We start from the raw sequence: 20284 nt of genomic DNA, 5'->3' as shown, positions 1-20284 counted from the left end.
CTTCAAGTAGTCAGCTGTACCCAGATAGCTCTAAAACCACATGATGTCTGACTCTCGAATAAATTTAATTTAGAACAAAATATAAAAGACATTTGTTTTCATTCCAAAAATTGATAAAAATGAAGATAATGTTTTTCTAATAGTCTCCACTTTCGCACAAAGGCGTACCTATACTTATATTTTGTTGTTCAGCAAGAAATATTAAGAACAGAATGGCCTTTAATTTAATGCTTAATATGGACAAAAAGCTTTAACCATTCCAGAGAAATGGGTCTCCGAAATCGCTAAATAGCTAAAAAATTGAGATTTTCATAATGTCGAGGCCCCAGTGGCACATGTTAACATATTCCAATTGTGCTCAAACTTTGACAGTCTTAAAATCTGACCAAACTAAAAATTGTATGCGGTTGCCGCCTTAAAAAATCCGTCATCGGTTTGTTCCCTTTGAACAATAACCAGCACAACGCTATAACAAAGAAAATATTGAATTTTACATAGAACGTTTGATATTTTATCAAATTTAATATTTTTGCATAGTTTAATAATAAAAAAATTGTATTACAATACCATTCTTTTATACCCTACACCACACTGTCGTAAGAGGTCTCGATAACACAAGAATCTGCTAAAAAATCGACGTTAAGCGGCCAACTATCTTAATTTAGAACACTTTGAAGATTTTTGACGATTTTTCCAACATTAATTGACAATTTTACGACTTTTATGACGATTTTCGGCCAAAAACTGTTTGCATATTTTGCATATTTTTTGCATATTCTGCATATTTTTTGCATATTTTGCATATTTTTTGCATATTTTGCATATTTTTTGCATATTTTGCATATTGTTTGCATATTTTGCATATTTTTTTTGCATATTTTGCATATTTTTTGGCATATTTTTTGCATATTTTTTGCATATTTTTTGCATGTTTTTGATATGACCCCAAATATCGAAAAGTTGACCCTTAAAACGCCTAGATCCAAAATTTGAGTCCAATCAGATGAGAAATAAAAAACATGCAAAAATCCGATGTCTAACCATAACAAACATGAAAAGGAAAGAAGAATGAAACAAAACAGAAACAAATAAAAACAAGAGTCTCACAAGTACATACACACAAAAACAAAGGTAAAGGCAGCATGTCATACAAACACACCACAACTCACCAAAATTGTTTTTTCAACACGGCATCGAATAGCGAGAGAAGAGAAACAAATTTTCGAAGAAAAGAGAGAAATATTGTTCAGTTGACACAAACTATTTTTGGATTTATAATACTACATGAGGAATCCAACAATATGTTAACAATACATATTTTGCTCTTGGAATATTGTTGGATCAAACATATTTTTTTCTCTGCGTGTACCAGTGACCTATAAGGTGTGTTATTTTATCCGGCTGTTTATAGATCACCACCCGAGAGAAATGGCAAAGAGGAGTTTACTACACCGTATAAGAGCCCTCTTAGCAGAGGAAGTACCCGCACAATATACCATGAGCCATGTTGCAGATGTCGACTGAACCAGAAGAGGCCGTACTGTCACACTGTTTACCACTTGGACGGCTGAAATTAAGCTCCCCCTGAAAATATTGATCGATTGTGTCGTATTCCGAACAAACCAGATATTCGGTGTAACGATCGATATCACGTTTATGTTACAGCTATTTGCGACATGATCAGAAATAGAAACAAATTCCTTAAGTCGCTGGAGCACAATGGTTCAAAAATCGATTTTCTTCGAAGGAGTGGTCATGGCGTGTTCCTAAAGACCAAGAAAATACTTACTTTTTCCTCAGGTACTAAATTTTAGTAAAATTCAAACTTTAATGTAGTACAACTTTTAGGGAAGAATCTGGAACAAGGGGCCTAAGTACGTGATTCGATCGAGTATTTCGTCTGAAATGCCTTAAGACGTAACCCAGCAAAAAAGTCCTCCCAAAATCATGAGTTTCGTTACGGATTTTTGGCAGCCGTAGCTACTCTCAAACCCCCTTTCTTTCTTTCTTGTAGTTATTTTAGGACAGTGTTCACCAGCGAGCCCGTACTGAGAGCAACTGAGCATACATTACCTTGTGTTTTGGATTGAAAGTTACGATAATTTACTCTCAGTAGCAGCTCGCTGGTGAACACTGTTTTAGGACCACTAGAATAACTAGTTATTGTATGGCCACTAGAAGTTGAATAGTAAGGTGAAAAAAATTCTATTTTTAGAACAGTTGATGTATAGAATTTGTTTTAATTCCATCACACTTTTATTTTACTTTATTTTATTTCGCTGTCTGCCCGAATTGAACCCACGAACCCTCTGATTTCTAGCCAAAGACACTACACACTATGCCACGCCCACGAATCATAAGGATTGCTTAAGAACTTAAATGTGCAGTGCACATGTGCACAACGAACTGTTATTTTTTAATTAAAAAAAAAACTCGCGTGCCGACGGTGAGCGTTGAACACACAACCGTAGGATTTATAGTCGGACACACTCTCACTGTGCCATCGTCGTCATTACTTAGTGAGGAGTAAAGTAAATAGGTTTACCTTGTACATTTTTTAGGAAGTAATCCATTACTTTTCATATTACTTGTAATGCGAAAAGAAGCTTGTTTACATTTCTTTGTAAAGGGTTACGTAATGACTACCGGATCCAAATTTTTGCTTGGAACCCTCAACGTAACCCTTTGAGGGTTACGTCTTTGGACATTTCAGGTGACGATTTGCTTGTGAAAAAGAATTCGTCACGATAAAAAAGCGCCATGACGAGATTCGATCGAAATCGTTGATCGAATGTTTCGAGAATAACCGATAATCGAAATATGAAAATCTATGTGTTATGCAAATATATCCGTTCATAAGTTACAAATTTTTCATCATAAAATACGATTCGGAACCACTGTGGGTCGTAAAAGGGGCCACGACCAGAGAAAAAAACTAGAGAAAATATTACGACATACAAAGCATGAACCCAATCGATTACTTCCTTCGAGAGTTATCGTGCGCAACATTTTAGCGAACAATTTTGAAGTTTTCCGGTGGAGGTACAAGAAGGACTGGACCGTTATGGTCCATCTTCGAACATGATTTAAGTTTGGACAAAATATTACAAGAACAATTTTGGACCCAATCGGTTGATTCAGCCAATCGGGCAGGCTGACAAACTAATCTCCTGAGCTAAATCGACTCCAAATTTTCTGAAACGGATTTCGTCCAAGCATACTTGGGGTCTAACAGCATTATTTCGATGAGGCACATTTACATCGTATCAAAGTGCATATACCCTCTTTGTCCATCTTCTTCTTTATTTGCGAATCCGATATTCGGATGTAAAGCGATCATACAATATTATTGTTTACATGTTTTAAAATGAATTTCAAATGTAGAATGAATGAATTTAGCGGCATTTAGTAAGTTGGTTTCATCTCTGTATCCCGTCCAGTCTTGAATGTTTTTTAACCAATATATCTCTCTCCTGCCTCTGCTTCGGCTTCCTTCTATTTTCCTTTTTATAATATGTTGTAGAAATTTGTATTTTGTATTTCTCATAAGGTGACCCAAGTATGAGATTTTTCGGGATTTGACAGTATGTAGGAGTTTTTTGTCCATAAATCGGTTAAAAATGTTAATGCTTTGCTTAAAATGCAAGATTTGTATTTCATTTCATAGGAATCTATTCTATTGTTTTCGAGCTAGGATGGGCATCCGTGCACACCACACATTTAAAGTTTTTTTTTTTTTTTCATCGGATTTATCACTTTCAACGTTCATATATCAGCCAATTTGGTTAATATCGACCTGAACTGTTACCACAAATTCTAAGGTACTTATATTAGTTTATGTCCCACCATTTTAATAAATTAATAGACATATTTGTTTTTTTTTTTCAAAAATTATTTTTCATTATATTTTTTTTGTTGGATTTTTTCATATTAGTTTTTCTTTTTCTATAATTTAGTCATTTTTTTGTCTTTAGTTATCTTTTTTACTTAAATATTAATACACTTAAGCTTAATATTCTAATTAGCATACTTAACTAGAAAAAAAACTAATTTCAGCATCTTATCTTATTAAGGAATATTATGTGTAATTATTATAGTATAGGGTTATCTATATATAATAGTAAATTCTATATTTATAAAGACATAGGCGTTTATCTAGCTAATAAAAACAAAAAACGGAAACTAAAAACAAATTCTTACAAAAATTGTATGTTTGCCCAGCCATGGGGAGAGAAGGAGAGTAAATATACATACATAAATAAGACTTATATAGTAATGATTTGTTGTGTTATTTTACATACAAATATAATACAATTTTTTTAAGTTAGGATTTAGACTTTTTTTATTGTGGCTTATAAATATTAGTGATATATTTTTCATTATTTACATAATTTTTTACATAGTTTTCTTTTAGCTTTTTTGTGATTTAGTTTGAAATGTTTAGGAAACAAATATAGTGCCTTCAATATTGAGTTGCATTCTTTAAAGAGTGATGGAAATAATTTACAAATATATAATTTGTTATATTTTTGCTCTAAGTCGAAAAAGATTTTAAAGGGATGAAATAAAAATATGTCTTGTGACTGACTATATTTTTTAGTTTCTTCATTATGTGTGGAAAATTACACTTTTTAGAAGATTTTTTTTAAAATTTAGCTTCTTCGTCTTAGAGAAAAAAATATTTCATACATATTTTTTACAAATTAGGTTTGCAGTTATTTTTTGGGATTTTTGTTTTTTTTATTATTATTTTTGTTAGGTTTTTTTCTAATTTATAAAATTATTTACAATTAAAATGCGCTAACATCACAGCAATTATGGGGGGTTTTTATATATTATAATTAATGATTAAGTTTAAATAATAACTAAGCGCATAATAAATTTAGTTTGTGTTGTTTGGTTGAGGACCCTAGGAGATAAGTCCTCTGGGGGGTTTTCTGTTATGAGGAAACTTTGGTGCTTTTTTCTTGTTGCTGTTGTTCAGTGTGCTTATTAAGGCTTAACCCAAATGCATTAAACTGGGATGGAAATAACCAGCCATTGCCCATTGGGCCCCTGGACCACCACGACCCAAGGCTGCCATTTTGATTTTCTCAATTTCAGCTTCTTGCAGACGTTTCGCCTTGGCACGACGATTTTGAAACCAAATTTTCACTTGTGTCTCTGTCAGCCTTAGCGATGAGGAGAATTCAGCCCGTTCGGCAATACTTAGATATTGTTTTTCACGGAATTTCTTTTCCAGCGACAACAACTGTTGGGTGGTGAATGGTGTGCGGGGTTTACGATTCGGTTTGTGTTTACGTAGGTTGCATTTGATGCGTGGTGGTTCATTTGCATCTGGAAAGAGAGAAGAAGAAGAGGGGAAAAATTAATAAATAAAAGTTCGAAATGGTAAAAAATTTAAATAATTATTTTTAATACATTTTTAATTAACAAAAAAGGACATTGTGTCATCGGCGCAGTGGATGGGGCTATAAATGGAAATTTTTCTGTAATATGTCATGGAAATTCCATCATAATTGGCACTTAAATTTCAGAATTTTCTTTAAACGTTTAAAGATAATCAAGAATTTAGCTACGATAAGTAGAATTTTTGCCACAAAAATCCAAGACCTTATTATAATAAACGTTTTAAATAAATAAATAATAATACGTGGATTTATGCCGAAAATTTAAGCATTTTTGTGCAATTTGCAATGCCTAAATATTTTAAAACTAAAATCAAAATATTTTTTTTTATAATTTTACTATCAAATCCATCTTCAATAAATATTTCAAATGTATATCCGTTTAAATCAAGTTAATGTAAGCCATTTTTGCTTCAATATTTTTAGAGCTAAACTCAAATTATTAATTTTTAAAATTTTAAAAAAATATTTCAAATTTATATCCGTTTAAATAAATTTATTGTAACCAATTTTCTACTTCAAAAACATTTTGAAAAAGTTGCGTTTTGCATTTTTAGTGGGAATTTCGAAGGTACTTCGGCTTTTTATATCTTAAAATCTCTTAATTCGTTTTCTTTTTGTGAATTTTAATATTTATTTTATATTTTTTCCCCACAAAAATTAAATTATTAATTTTTATAAATTATTTCAAATTTATATCCGTTTAAATAAATTTATTGTAACCATTTTTCTTCTTCAATAACATTTTGAAAAAGTTGCACTTTGCATTTTTAGTGGGAATTTCAATAGTACTTCGGCTAATTATATCTTAAAATCTCTTAATTCGTTTTCTTTTTGTGAATTTGAATAATTTTTTTTTATTTTTTTTTCCCACAAAAATTAAATTATTAATTTTTCTAATTTTATAAAATTATTTCAAATTTGTATCCGTTTAATAAATTTATTGTAACCATTTTTCTACTTCAAAAAAAAAAAAATTTGAAAAAGTTGCACTTTGCATTTTTAGTGGGAATTTCAAAGGTACTTTGGCTTATTAAGTCTTAAAACCCCTCAATTTGTTTTCGTTTTTTTTTAAATTTGAATATTTATTTTATAATTTTTTTCCCACAAAAATCAATTCCCCTATACCGTAGGCGTCGCTGTTTTTTATTTTGAAACAAAATCCCAGATCATAAAAATGCCAAAACAAAAATCAAGAAAACATGTTAAACAAAAAATAATTTAAATACCATTAAAGCTTTCGGGCTAGTTCGCTCTCCCTCTGGGGGCCTAGAAAAAAATCACAGCTAAAATATTTAACAAATCGTAGAAATTGTAAAACAAAAATAAACCATTTATGATGATGGCAAATCACAGCCACAACAAAATCAAAAAAAAAAAAAACAATGTTATTTTTAGTTTTGTAATAAAATAGACGATGACAGCAGCAGCAAACAACAACAACAGAAAAAAACAACAATTCAATAAAAGAATTCAACTAATTTGGTATTAATTAAATGACAAACAACACCAAATAGTTATGAAATCAAAACCTGACCGAACCTGACAAAAAACGCCAGTAGCTAACGTCACAAGACTCAGGCGTATAATTACATGAACCGTTCATTTTAACAGCCAACCACAAAACAGCCGGCCGTACAGTCGGTCAGTTAGTTAGATATCTGTCAAATCGTAGGAAAAAAATCTTTATAAAGTTACACATCGTTGGCAATTGTGAAATCGTTTTCACTTTAAGGCGAAAAAATGATCACTTGCAATACTAAAAAACCAATAACAACAAGAAAAATCTTAAAAACAACAACAGCAACAATCTAAAAGATTTTTGCAATTAAAAATCTTAATATGGTAACAAAAATTGCAACGCGTTTTAATTTAATGAAAAACTAATTGCAAAGCAATTTGCAACGCGTTTGCAATACACAATACCAACAAATACACAATACCAGCAACAACAACAATGATTACAACAAAGCCCAAGACATAAGGTTGCATAGCCATCAAAACATAAAACAAACGGCTAGATATTTGTAACATATGACATTTGTTAGGCCATTTAAGCCTATCATTTTGAAGGCATTTCGCAAAGACAACTTCTTGGCCGTATTTTAACATCAATCTTGGCCAACCAAAACAAAAATGATGAAAGCCAGCCAGCCAGCCAGCCATCAAGAGAGAGAGGCCTCCACAATGATGTTTGTCATGCTACTGCTGCTGGCTGGCAAGCCATTGCAAAGGAGTTGGAGGAGCAGCAAAAAAAATCTTGTTGATTTTGTTACAATACCTTAGAGAGATTGCAAATTAATTGAAATCAACAAACAATCAAACGATGAAATACCTGGTTATTCACCATATAATGTTGCCATTGCAATAGACTACAACATAACTGCCAGCATTGCAACAACATGTCCAACGACTACATTGACTATAGTTATGGTAAAATTGTAGACCAGTTACAGAGCCACCACAAAGATGACGACGATGATAGTTTTTATTTCCCCAAATGGTTGCAAATGTAACATCATACCATATGATATCATAGGCAGATATATAAACATATCTAATTATGTATATATAATTGACATCAATCCCTCCCCCTCCCCTCCCTGCAATTAATTATTAACCAAAAAGAGGAAAATTGAAAACTTGTCCCAGTGATTTCCAAGGAATTCCATTTCTCCTCTGTGTATAAATCATACCATAACTTTCTTGGTGGCCTGCCAGCCAGCCTGCCCGTTTGGGGTAATTAAAACGCGTTATATTTTTATAAATGCTTATTAAAATTCCTTAAGATAATTATTACTAGTTGTTGTTGCTTTTGTTTTTGGCCAACATTGATTTTACAACATTTTAAACGCTTGTCAATGTGGTTTGTTTATCTTGGCCAACTCAACTAACAACGTGCTGCACACATTGCCTACCTGCCTGCCCGAGAGAAAGATAACGTGTTTAGGCTTTATTGCGTGCTAAAGATGAAAAAAAAAAACGTTTTACATCTTTTGCAACCTACACATATTATTCTAGTTGTGGCGATTCTTGTTTTTTTTTCTTCTATGATCTTTGTTTGCTATGCTACGCTATGGGCATGAAATCGAGATGGTAATAAGAATGAAAAAATAAAGGAAGAAAATGATATTGAAAACAAGTATAAAGAGCGTTTTATACACTTCTTTTAAGAAAAATTGATGAGCTTATGCCAAAATGTTGGGAGAAGGTATTTTGGGCCCAAAGAACCTCAGAAATCAGGAAGCTATAGACAAAATATGAACCCTTGCAGAGCGATGTTTGCAAATAGGTTTTCTACAAGCAGCAGAGACTTAGGCAGGAAGAAGAAGGGCACCCCGAAACCGCAAGAAATTATGTTTTTTATTGAGGCTATAACAAATCCCTAACTAATATTACAAATATTTTTTAAAGAAGTTTTATGAATTCATTGAAGTGTGAAAATTTTAATAATAAATTACATAAAAATATATTGTGGGAGCAAGCATATTCTAATATATATTTTATGTCACACATCATAATGACACAATCAGCCCGATTATGAATATCAACTCCCCGTGAGTTTTCTCACTATCTCCTTTAAGTTGCAAACGCAAAGAGACAAAATTCACGGTGAGTTTACATTCGTAATCAGGCTAAATATGTATTGTTGAATCAACAATACATATTTTCAGATTTTTAAAATACCGTATTTTGCCCATACAATATATTTTCTCTGTGTGTAGAATTCGATACCTTTTTGTTAAATGCGTACATATTTTGGAACAGAAATCAGATTATTTATTTTCATCATTTTACTATCAAATCCAACTTCGATAAATATTTAAAATTTTAATTTGTTTAAATAGAGTTATTTGATTAAATTTATTATTACTATTTATAATTTTATTATCAAAACCATATTCAATAAATATTTCATATTTATAACCGTTTAAATAAATTTGTTGCAATCCTTCAATATATTTTAGAGCTAAAATCAAATTACAGTCGAAATCGCTTATAACGTCGTCGTTTATAACGTCATATCGGTTATAACAACGTCATACAAAAGTCCAAAATCTCTGGGGCCCTATCGCTTATAACGACATATCGGTTATAGCGACCAATTCCGTCGGTCACTTGACCGACGTTATAAGCGATTTCGACTGTATTAGCTTTATAATTTTACTATCAAATCCATCTTCAATAAATATTTCAAATTTATATTCGTTTAAATAAAATTATTGTAAGCCATATTTTCTTTCATATATTGTGATCGCTACCAATATCATGATTTCATCCCGGAAATATTTATAATTTTATTATAAAAACCACCTTCAATAAATATTTCATATTTATAACCGTTTAAATAAATTTGTTGCTATCTTTTTAAATCAATATATTTTGGAGCTAAAATCAAATTAATTATCTTTATAATTTTACTATCAAATCCATCTTCAATAAATATTTCAAATTTATATTCGTTTAAATAAAATTATTGTAATCCATATTTTCTTTAATATATTTTAGAGCAAACTTAAAACTTATCAAATCCACTTTTAATAAATATTTAAAAATTTTTTTCAGTTTATTTGAATTATTTTGTTATATATAAATATATTAGAAATATGATTGCTTATGTCTGGAGTATTCCCCCATTGGTTTAACTTCATCATTACTTTCTATACAGAGAGTAATGTTTTCCAAACGCACTGACAGCCTGTAAAATTTACTGATCGCTACCAATATCATGATTTCATCACGGAAATATTTATAATTTTATTATCAAAACCATCTTCAATAAATATTTCAAATTTATCCCCGTTTAACTAAATTTTTTACAATCCATTTTACTTCAATATATTTTAGAGCTAAAATTAAATTAATTATCTTTATAATTTTACTATCAAATCCGTCTTCAATAAAATATTTCAAATTTATATTCGTTTAAATAAAATTATTTAAATATTATTTTTTTATAATTCTATATATCAAATTCACTTTCAATAAATATTTCAATTTTATTCCGTTTATTTGAATTTATTGTAACCCTTTTTTACTTAAATAGGCTTCTTGTCTATCAAATCCGCTTTCCAAAAATGTTTCAAATGTATATCCATTTAAATAAATTTACTACAACACATTTTTACTTAAATCTATTTTAGAAATGAAATCAAATTAATAATCTCTATAATTTTACTATCAAATCCACCAGTAATAAATATTTCAAATTAATATCCCTGCAATTAAATTTACTGTAACCCATTTTTAATATATTTTATCTAAATGTATTTCAGAATTAAAATCTGATTATTAATCTTTATAATATCAAATTTATATTCGTTTAAATAAATTTATTGTAACCCATTTTCTTTCAAAAAGTTTTGAAAATTAAAATTCTCATAATCAATTCTAATTGCACGCTATAGAAGCTAAATAAATTTAGTTAAGGTGCATTGGGGATTATCGATTACAGAATATGGTCCTCCAAAGAGGCTGAAGCATCCATTTCAAATAAATTTATTGTCACCCAATTTTACTTAAATAGGTTTTAGAAATCAAACTAACAATCCTTATAATTTTACGATCAAATCCACCTTTAATAAATATCTCAAACTTATATGCGTTTAAATAAATTTATTATAACCTATTTCAGCCTAAATGTAAGCCACCGCTTGATCTGATATATTTGCCTATATTTTCTTTAATTTTTTTTTTTTTTTTTTTTTTTGAACGCTAAAGATTTTTATTAAGAAGTAGAATCAGAAGCTCAGATTTAAGTCGATTTTTATTAAAAACTCGAATAAGAGCCCATAAATTCGTGAATAACTAAGTATTGCAGCCAACTTAACTGTCTTCCATGTGTACTTAGTTCAACATTCCGCTGCCCTTTACTCGTGAGCAAGCAAAGAGAGCTTCTCTCTCCCATCACTAATTGAAAAACCATGCACTAACAACGGTGTTTGCTCAAATTGTTCTTGTTGCTGTGTGCCGATTGCTGACTTAGTTGCAAATTGAGAGATGGATGAAGATAGAGGGATAGTATTACTAATAGGATGTCGGGATAACCCCTTTGTGAGGATTTATTTGGCCCATTACAGCTTTTTGTCGGGTTAACTTCATGTATGAGGATTTATTTGACCACATCAAAGCCTATAAATTGATAGACACATATATCGCGGCAAACTTAGCTGCTCAGTTTTAAGTCGATTTTTACATAAATACTTATGGATTGCAGCCAACTTAACTGTCTTCCATCTATATTTAGTTGCAAATTGAGAAAGAGAGTGATAATATGACTAATTGCATGTTTGTATAAAGCTGTTTATCGGGTTAAATTAATAAATAATAAATTGGTTCTGCAGCTAACTTAACTGCACAGTTTAATGTCAATCTAGAGGTGTCAGGAATTATGGAAAATTTATTGAAGTTTTAATTGAGGAAAATAACCGATCTCACACTGTCACACAATTTTAAATAATAATTTTTATTAAAAAGTCGGATCGGAGGCCATAAATACGTATGTGTATTGCAGCCAACTTAACTGTCTTCCATCTATATTTAGTTGCAATTTGAGAAAGAGAGGGATACTGTGACTAATTGGATGTTTACATAAAGCTGTTTACCGGGTTAGATTCCTTTTCTAGGGTTTATTTGACGCAATCTGAGCTAATAAATTGGTTCTGCAGCTAACTTAACTGCACATTTTAAAGACAATCTAGAGCAGTGTTTACCAGCGAGCCCTTACTGAGAACAAGTGAGCGTAACTTTCAATGTAAAACACACAGTAATGTATGCTCACTTCCTCTCAGTAAGGGCTCGCTGGTGAACACTGATCTAGAGGTGTCACGAAATATGGAAAATTTATTGAAAATTGGATTGAGGAAAATGACTGCTCTCGTTCTCTTATGAAATTTTAACTAATTGAAAATGCATGTATGTACTCATACCTATAACAACAATGTGCGATCTCTAAAGTAACCTCTTTCCCCCCACCTCTTCCATATTAGAAAGAACATCTCCAAATGTCATCAAAAGTTAAATGTTAATAACAATAATATGGTTAAATATTGCTAATTGTTTTGACAACAACTATTTACGCCCCAAAAGCCGACTACCAACAATATTCATCTCCTTGTCATGGCTACAAAGAAGCTACTCATACTATCCACCACCCGCCCATGCCTTCGTCTGTCGGTGTGTATATGTAGTTATCGTCTGCTAATACCACATGTAAATTACTTTGAACATTGACAATGTGGCACCTCTATGCAAATATTAACACGATGGCTAATATTTAACAAATTATCTTTTAAAAAATACAAACGCACACAGACACACAAACTCAACAACAAATGACTAACAATCTAGACGACAACTAACAGAAATTTATGGCCTTCAGTAGAGAAAAAAAAACTTAAAAAAATATATATTTTACCAAGTTATAGGCTAGGCAACAAATCATTTTGGCTTTGGAAAGTATGCAAAGAAAAATTTGCCAAGAAATGGTAACTAAAGGGGAAAGGGAGGCGAGCGGGACTGATGTCTGCTTTTCGTTTGTCAATTGTCATTTGTATAAGTCCTTGGTGGCAATCCTTTTTTTCCCGTTTCGATTTTTCGTCTTCTAGTAGCAGCAAAAGAGATGGCGTGTCACGTGCAAATATTGACTTTGGCAAAATTGCTGCAGAGACTGATAATAAAACTGCAGCAATTGCTTGCCAACGCCATCGTTCATCACTCAGCGAACTATGGGACCCGTCGTAATACCTTATGCTGGCTTCTTCGTCTTCTTTGGTAAACTTGCATGCCATGTTGACTGCAAATGGTGTTAAAAGTTATGCATGTTAAGGTTTTAAGTATTTGTTTTGGCAAACAACAGCAGCAACGTGGCTTTCATTGTTGCTGTTGAAGCCATTCTTGAAGTTTTGTTGCAATGTTGCGTGTTTAAAAAGGTGGGTTGTCGCCTTCATCACCATCATCATCGTCGTCGTCATTGTGGTTGTTATGTTGTTAAGCCATGGAACCCAACCATCGAAGACACACCTACATTTTTTCTGTGGCCTCTAGCCGTTGCAGTAGCAATTGTTGCTGCAGCTAATGCCATGTTGTTTTCGTTCTTGCCACAAAACTCTTTTTTTTTTGCAAAACAAACAATTAATTTCTATAATTGCACAATGTAAGCAACAACAACAGCAGTAACAACGATAACAAAAATTGTTATAAAACTGAAACTTTTCTTTTCAAGAGCAAAAAGAGATTACAGGAAAAAGAAGAGGAAACTAATTAAATGCCAGCAGGCAGATAAGGCAGAAGATTGGAGGGAAGCTACTTTTGAAGACACTAACAAAAAGTGAAAGATATAAAATTTTAAAGCTCAGTTTAAGGCTCTTTGGAAAATTGTTGGAGGATTTGTAGATGTTCAAAGAGGTTTTAATCTTAATGAGAATGTGGTGGATTTGAACTCTAGATCTTTGAGTCCAAGATCTTGTTCTTTCCCACTTTCTCACATTATATCCCAAAGCTAAGCCAGAGTTTTACACCTTTCCATTTTAGTTAAAGAAAAAAATAGTTACATTTTACCCAAATTTGTTGTCTTCTTGCGCAAAACATCTTTCTTTTAATTAATAGTTTTACCATGACGGACCAAAAACAAAATATTGTTATAATCAGGTGTAATATGTCACTTTAAAGTGTACACTCTTGTATTGTGTATTTGTTGTCGGTTTCAGTAGACAAACAAAAAAGAGATCCGCCGCCGTGTGCCACTTGTCAAATAATTTTTGTCTTATCCTACACAAAGAAGAAGCAGAAGAAGTTATCATAATGAAAAATCTGTCGTAAATTTGTTGAGAACAAGCCAATCGAACATGCCAGCGGACACAAAGGACCCTCTCTAAGTATTTAACACACTCTTTTTCTGAAACAAAACAACAACTGAGCAATATTTCTTTGCTTGCTTGAAGTTAGTAGCTATTCAATTCCGTCGTCTTCTTTGGTTGTGGAAACACAAGACGAACTGTTGACAGCAGCCCAATTGATAACCTGCTGTGTGACAAAACACTCAACTCCGTTTAATTGTTCCGCAAGACGATCAACGGCAAGATGGAACGATTTGCTTGATAAGAGAGTCAGCAAAAAACGGTGAAAATAATGTGACAGGTAAAAGTCTTTGAAGTTGTCCTCACTCACAAGCCAAGAACAGAATAAAATGCCACATACAAGTGTGGCTCATAAAACCTATCAGAACAAGAGAAAGAGGGAGATGAATGTGTTTTTCTTTATTTGCAAGAGGAGTCACCTGTTCCTACCCACTGCGGCTGGATAAGGACTATGGGAAAAAGTGCTGAGAAATGATAACTGAATGAATGAATTTTTATCTAGGAAATAATTTAATTATGTCATCACAAAGGGAAAGGTGTCACTAACGGGAAGAACTGTTGCGCAAAAGGAAATTTAGTGCCTGAGGAATATTTCGTTGGCAAAATTTTAGTTCCTAAAGGAAGTTTTGGTTCCCCATGGAACAAAAAACTTTTGCTTCCCTATGCCACTTTTAGTTCCTTATGGAAGTTTTAGTTATTCCTGGAACTATTGGAACTAAAATCCAATTAATAATCCTTGTAATTTTACTATCAAATCCACCTTCAATAAATATGTATTTCAAATTTATATCCGTTTAAATAAATTTATTGTAACCAATTTCTTTGTAACTATAAGTCACAGATTGATCAAATTGAGGAAATTAATATATTCTAATACCGACGCTATTTAAACTAAAGAAATTTGGGAAAGGTCCATTGTGGAGAATCGATTACAGAACAGCTTATTATTGAACCACACTCTTCCGTTAATCTAAAAGTACTTACGAATATTTTTATTTTTATTAACATTTATATAAATATTGTAATTTCAAAACATCACTAGTTGACGTTATAAAGGGACAGGTAGTTCCCGAAATGCCCTATACGTTTCGATCAAAAAACAACAGTAGTTTTACGGATTTTTTTAGAATGTCCGAAAAATATTAGTATGAATATTTAAATAAATATTATTTCAAAACATCACAAGTTGACGTTATAAAGAGACAGGCAGTTCCCGAAATGCCCTATAGGTTTCGATGAACAAACAACAGTAGTTTTACAGATTTTTTTCTAGAATATTCGAAAAGCAAATGTTGGACGTCTGACCAACTTCGGTCCGACTCGTCTGAAGAATGTTAACGTTATAAAAGTAGGGACACTTCCCGAAATGCCCTATAGGTTTCGATGAACAAACAACAGTAGTTATAGGGGTTTTTTAGAATGTCCGAAAAGAAATGATATGTGTTTTAAGCCAGCAAACCAAATGTTGGGCGTCTGACCAACTTCGGTGCGAATTCTGTCCGATTCGTCTGAAGAATGTTAACGTTATAAAAGTAGAGACACTTCCCGAAATGCCCTATAGGTTTCGATGAACAAACAACAGTAGTTTTACGGATTTTTTTCTAGAATCTCCGAAATAGAAATGATATGTGTATTAACCAGATGTTGGAGGTCTGACCAACTTCGGTCCAAATTCTGTGCAATTTGTCTGAAGAATGTTGACGTTATAAAAGGACAGATAGTTCCCGAAATGCCCTATAATTTTCGATGAACAAACAACAGTAGTTTTACAGATTTTTCTTGAATGTCCGAAAAAGAAAGGATATGTGTATTAACCCAGCAAACCAAATGTTGGACTTCTGATCAACTTCGGTGCGAATTCTGTCCGATTCGTCTGAAGAATGTTGACATCATAAAAGGACATGTAGTTCCCGAAATGCCCTATAGGTTTCGATGAAGAAACAACAGTAGTTTTACGGAATTTGTTCCTAGAATAGCCGACAAAGAAAAGACATGTGTATTAACCCAGCAAACCAAGGACAGACAGTTCCCGCAATGCCCTATAGGTTTCGATGAATAAACAAAGAAAGGATATGTGTATTAACCCAGCAAACCAAATGTTAGTCGTCTGACCGAATTTTGTACGATTTGTCTGAAGGATTTTTTTTTCTCTCTCTCTCTCTCTCTCTCTAACTCACACTCAGAAAGTAGGATATTATTTTAGTTTATATTAGAAAATGTACTCAGCCAAAACAAAGAGACACCATATTAGCTGTTATTAATGTTTTGAGAACTGTCTTTCTCTCAATTCCTTATTTCAAAATATAAACCTTAAAATATTTATATAAATATTCATAATAATATTTGAAAAAAAAAAAAAACGTAGCGCTTTTGTAAGTACTTTTAGATTATCGGGAGAATGTGGTTCGTCTGTTCTGTGAATATATAAACGTTAAAATTGATACCCTCTTGAAGAAGTGTATAAAGATTTGTTACTAGTTCCCTCCTACTCTGCCTGAGGATTTTCCTCTTCTTTTAAAATGGGGAAGCGTATAAAGATTTTTTAATAATTACCTCCTACACTTCCTTGGGATTTCTTCCTTCATCTTCTTAAATACAGTCCATAGAAAGAGTTTAGCTAGGTTTTGGCCCTCACCTTTTATGAAACTTCAACTGCAATTATTTCCCTCTCCTTTCCTCTTCCTTAAACGTTCGAAAAAAAGACTTCAATTTATAAACCTTTGCTAAATATAAACTGACCAGCAAGACAAATTTATTTACTAGGCCGTTGGAAAAAGCACTTTTTAGCCAACTGCAAAAAACGCCTTGCCATTTCCTTTGGGTGTCAAGCTTATCAGTGTGGCCACACTCAAGAGGGAATTCTTGCAAAAAAAAACTAACCAAAGACATGGCATTTTTCACCCACCCCAAAACTTTTTTTTATAACAATAGAAATGTTAACTTGATTCCAACACTATTTCAAACCAACGACTGGCTCAGCAAAAAGCCTTCTCGCAAGACATTTTAATAATATGCAAACTTGGGGTTTCAAGCCACGAAAAGAAAAAAGAAACTCCCAAGAAATATGGACTAAAGTGTGAAGTGGGTATTTCAAGTTTTTTTTTTTTTTTTAATTTTTAAATGTTTTTCTTTGAGGGATTTCAAAGATCCCCGATAAGTTTTTTTCTGTTCCGCATTGAAAGCGGAAGAGCAACGTTTTGTTATTCTCTCTAAAGCAGCAATAAAATAATTGCAACATTTTAATAATGGATGGCGTGGGGGAGAGTGTAAACCAACGGCCATCATGATAATAATAAACACAAAATGGAAGCCTACTTGCACACAATTGTTGTAATTGTGTGGTGTTGGGTGTCTGTTGAAATCATTTCAATTAGCGAGGGGGCCGGCCGGTCAGGCCAGTTAAAGCTCAGTAAACTTGATTGTGGATAAAACTAACACATACGAGTACACACACATGGGCAAATTATAAAACAAAAATTAACTCATTGGCTGTGGTTGAGCCATGATGATGACCCTGGCCATGACAACAATGTCTTAATTAAATTAACTTATTAAAAAACTAAAAAATTCATATTTTTGACACTTACCTCCTCCTCCAAAACCTTGTCCGGGAAATAAACCAGGTGGTCCAAATGGTGGCATTTGCCTTGCACCCGGCCAGGGCACACCGGCACCGCCAATGCCACCCCAGGCAACTGCCGCCGCCGCTAAAGCACTAAATGGTGTTGGCCTAATGGGGCCATGTCCTGAGGCAGCCAATACAGCCGGTGATAATAGGTGAGGGGAATTTGCCAACGAACCGGGACCACCATCTGGAGATTTGCTGCTATCCAAACCATCAGGTGTTGATCTGGGTGAATCATCAGCATTCATATCTTCAATATCCACAATCGAATCTTCCTCCTCATCATGTTCCAAGTCTTGGTCATTCAATTCCTCATCATATTCCAGCTCCGAATCAATGGAACTGCCAATTGGTGAGTTACGCTCACATTTTGCCGTTGCCATAACTGTCACCGAATTGGAGGAAGTTGAGGAAGATGTTGTGGTGTTGACACTACTGGGTTCGCCGGCATTATTTGAACTAGCGCCGGAAGATTGTGGTGGGGTGGTGGTATTGATTTGTTGATTATTTTCACTGTGTGTTGGTGCATTACCACTGGCCGCGGACGCCAACAACATGGTTGGTCCCGCCGCTCCAGGTGGACAACCGGGATGTCTTAGGTGGGCGGGCAAGTGATGAGGTAAATGTGTTGCGCTATTAACATTTGCAGTGTTTGAGGCTCCAACGGCTGCCGCCGCTGCTGCAGCCATGGCCGCCGCATGTTGTTGCTGGGCCACATGGGCTGCATGCAGTAAGTGGGCATGATGGGCCATTGTCACTGGGTGGAATTGTGGCGGATGGGCAGCAGGATGATTTGGTGAGGCAGGTGATGATGAGGATTCATGTGATACAGGTGAGGTTGCAGCCGAGGGGGTACTTGACAAATTCGTAGGCATATTATCACCATAATTATGACTTGGAGACCTTGGCCTGGTATCGGCCAACAAAGAGGCCACACTGAAGTTGCTTAAACGCGATGTGGTCTTGTTCAAGGTGTGTTGATGTGACTGCTGCAGATTCCGTAAATGCTGTTGATGGGCCATAATCAAGGCGGAGGGTGATGTGGGTGTTGTGGTAATGGCCGTTGCTGGTGGCGATACCACAACGGTGGTAGTGGAACTGTTGGTATTCATGGCGGTTTGCGGTGGTACCGTCGGGCTTGTCATGTTCGCACGTAAACCAGTGACAGTCATACCTGATGACAATTTCAACATAAAATTATGTATAGCTTTTTTGTGAATTTTTCTTGCGGTTAAGTGTCCGTATTTTTTTTAATAATTTTCCAAAATTTCAAATAAACCACCAGAGGAAAATATTTTTTTAATTTTGTTTTTTTTTTTTTGTTTTAACAACACATTGCACTTTGTTATTGTTTTTGTTGGGTTATTTTTTTTTTAATTATTTTTGCATTTTGCTGATAATCGAGTTATCACCACTTTTTGTAATATTTTTTTTTTGCTTTGCCTTTTAATTATTTCCAATAATTGGAAAATTTGTTTTTAATTGCCTTGATTGGTTTGTGATTAATTTTTAACAAATCTATTTTGTTCTCGTTTTTCTTGTTGTTGTTGGTTGATTGTGTGGGGTTCAATTGTAATTGAAAAAATAAACAACACTTGATTAGAAAAATTTTCTTTGATAATATTTTTTTTTTGTTATTTATTTTCTTATATTTGTTGTTGTTTTGCTTTTATTACTACGTTACAAAACAAGCGCTCGTTGGCACAGACACGTCTTCTTGAGATCACGACTGTTTAACAACTAAACTGTTAAGCATTCAGGGAAATCTCGGTTCATTCACTTGCCGCACACTCAACGTAGCCCATTTTACACACACGCACACATGCACAAAAGCCAACAAACCAAGAAAGAGTCAAATTGAGCATTCACCACTAACTAATTCTCATTGTCATTGACTGGTGGTTGTTGCTGGCAAAGCAAACACACAAGAGGCGGTGGTTGTTTTAGCAAAAGATACCACATATCTTACCATCTCTTTCTAGCATGTTATCCAAGTCAAGATATCAACATAAACACCATTTTAATATTTCTCTCTCACATGTAAAAGGTAAATTTCTCTCCATCTCTTTCTCTCTTTCATTAGGACAAAACCGACGATCCCCTTAGGTGTGGTGAATATTGCTCAAATTTCTCCTCTTTTAACATAGAGAGAATTTTGCAAAGTAACGCCTCCTTCCATTTCATTCATAAACCCCGGTGATAATGGTGAGTTTTCCCAACAACTCCTGACCATTGTTGTTATTTTTCCCTGAAACAGGAGAAATTATGAAAAAGATATATTATTTCATTATTTATCTCTTTTTCTCCAATAGAAAATTTAAACTGTACAATTGGAAAGAAGATATCATTCAATAAAGAAAATAAAAACCCAGCAATCACATCAAAAAAACAAG

The 20284-nt window shown here is 33.3% G+C and overlaps 1 protein-coding gene across 1 annotated transcript; it reads right to left on the bottom strand.

The window, feature by feature from the left end:
* Nucleotides 1-3934: 3934 nt before the first annotated feature.
* Nucleotides 3935-20016, bottom strand: Dr (muscle segmentation homeobox protein Drop). Its single transcript, XM_073964290.1, has 2 exons — nt 17854-20016; nt 3935-5337 (listed from the first exon to the last, which is right to left on the bottom strand). The coding sequence occupies exons 1-2, from the start codon at nt 19082-19084 to the stop codon at nt 5000-5002; spliced, it is 1569 nt and encodes a 522-aa protein (XP_073820391.1). The 5' UTR covers nt 19085-20016; the 3' UTR covers nt 3935-4999.
* Nucleotides 20017-20284: the final 268 nt, after the last annotated feature.

This window comes from Musca autumnalis, unplaced genomic scaffold, assembly GCF_047663935.1.
Source record: "Musca autumnalis isolate F117 unplaced genomic scaffold, ASM4766393v1 scaffold_1, whole genome shotgun sequence".
Lineage (NCBI taxonomy): Eukaryota > Metazoa > Arthropoda > Insecta > Diptera > Muscidae > Musca > Musca autumnalis.
The sequence above is the reverse complement of the archived record's forward strand: the minus strand, read 5'-3'. Positions and strand labels throughout refer to the sequence as shown.

Excerpts from the sequence above, each read along its gene's own strand:
- Dr (XM_073964290.1), bottom strand. The coding sequence starts at position 19,084 with ATGTTGAAATTGTCATCAGGTATGACTGTCACTGGTTTACGTGCGAAC. Across the intron at positions 5,338-17,853 it reads ACAAGGTTTTGGAGGAGGAG|ATGCAAATGAACCACCACGC; the intron begins GTAAGTGTCAAA and ends CTCTCTTTCCAG.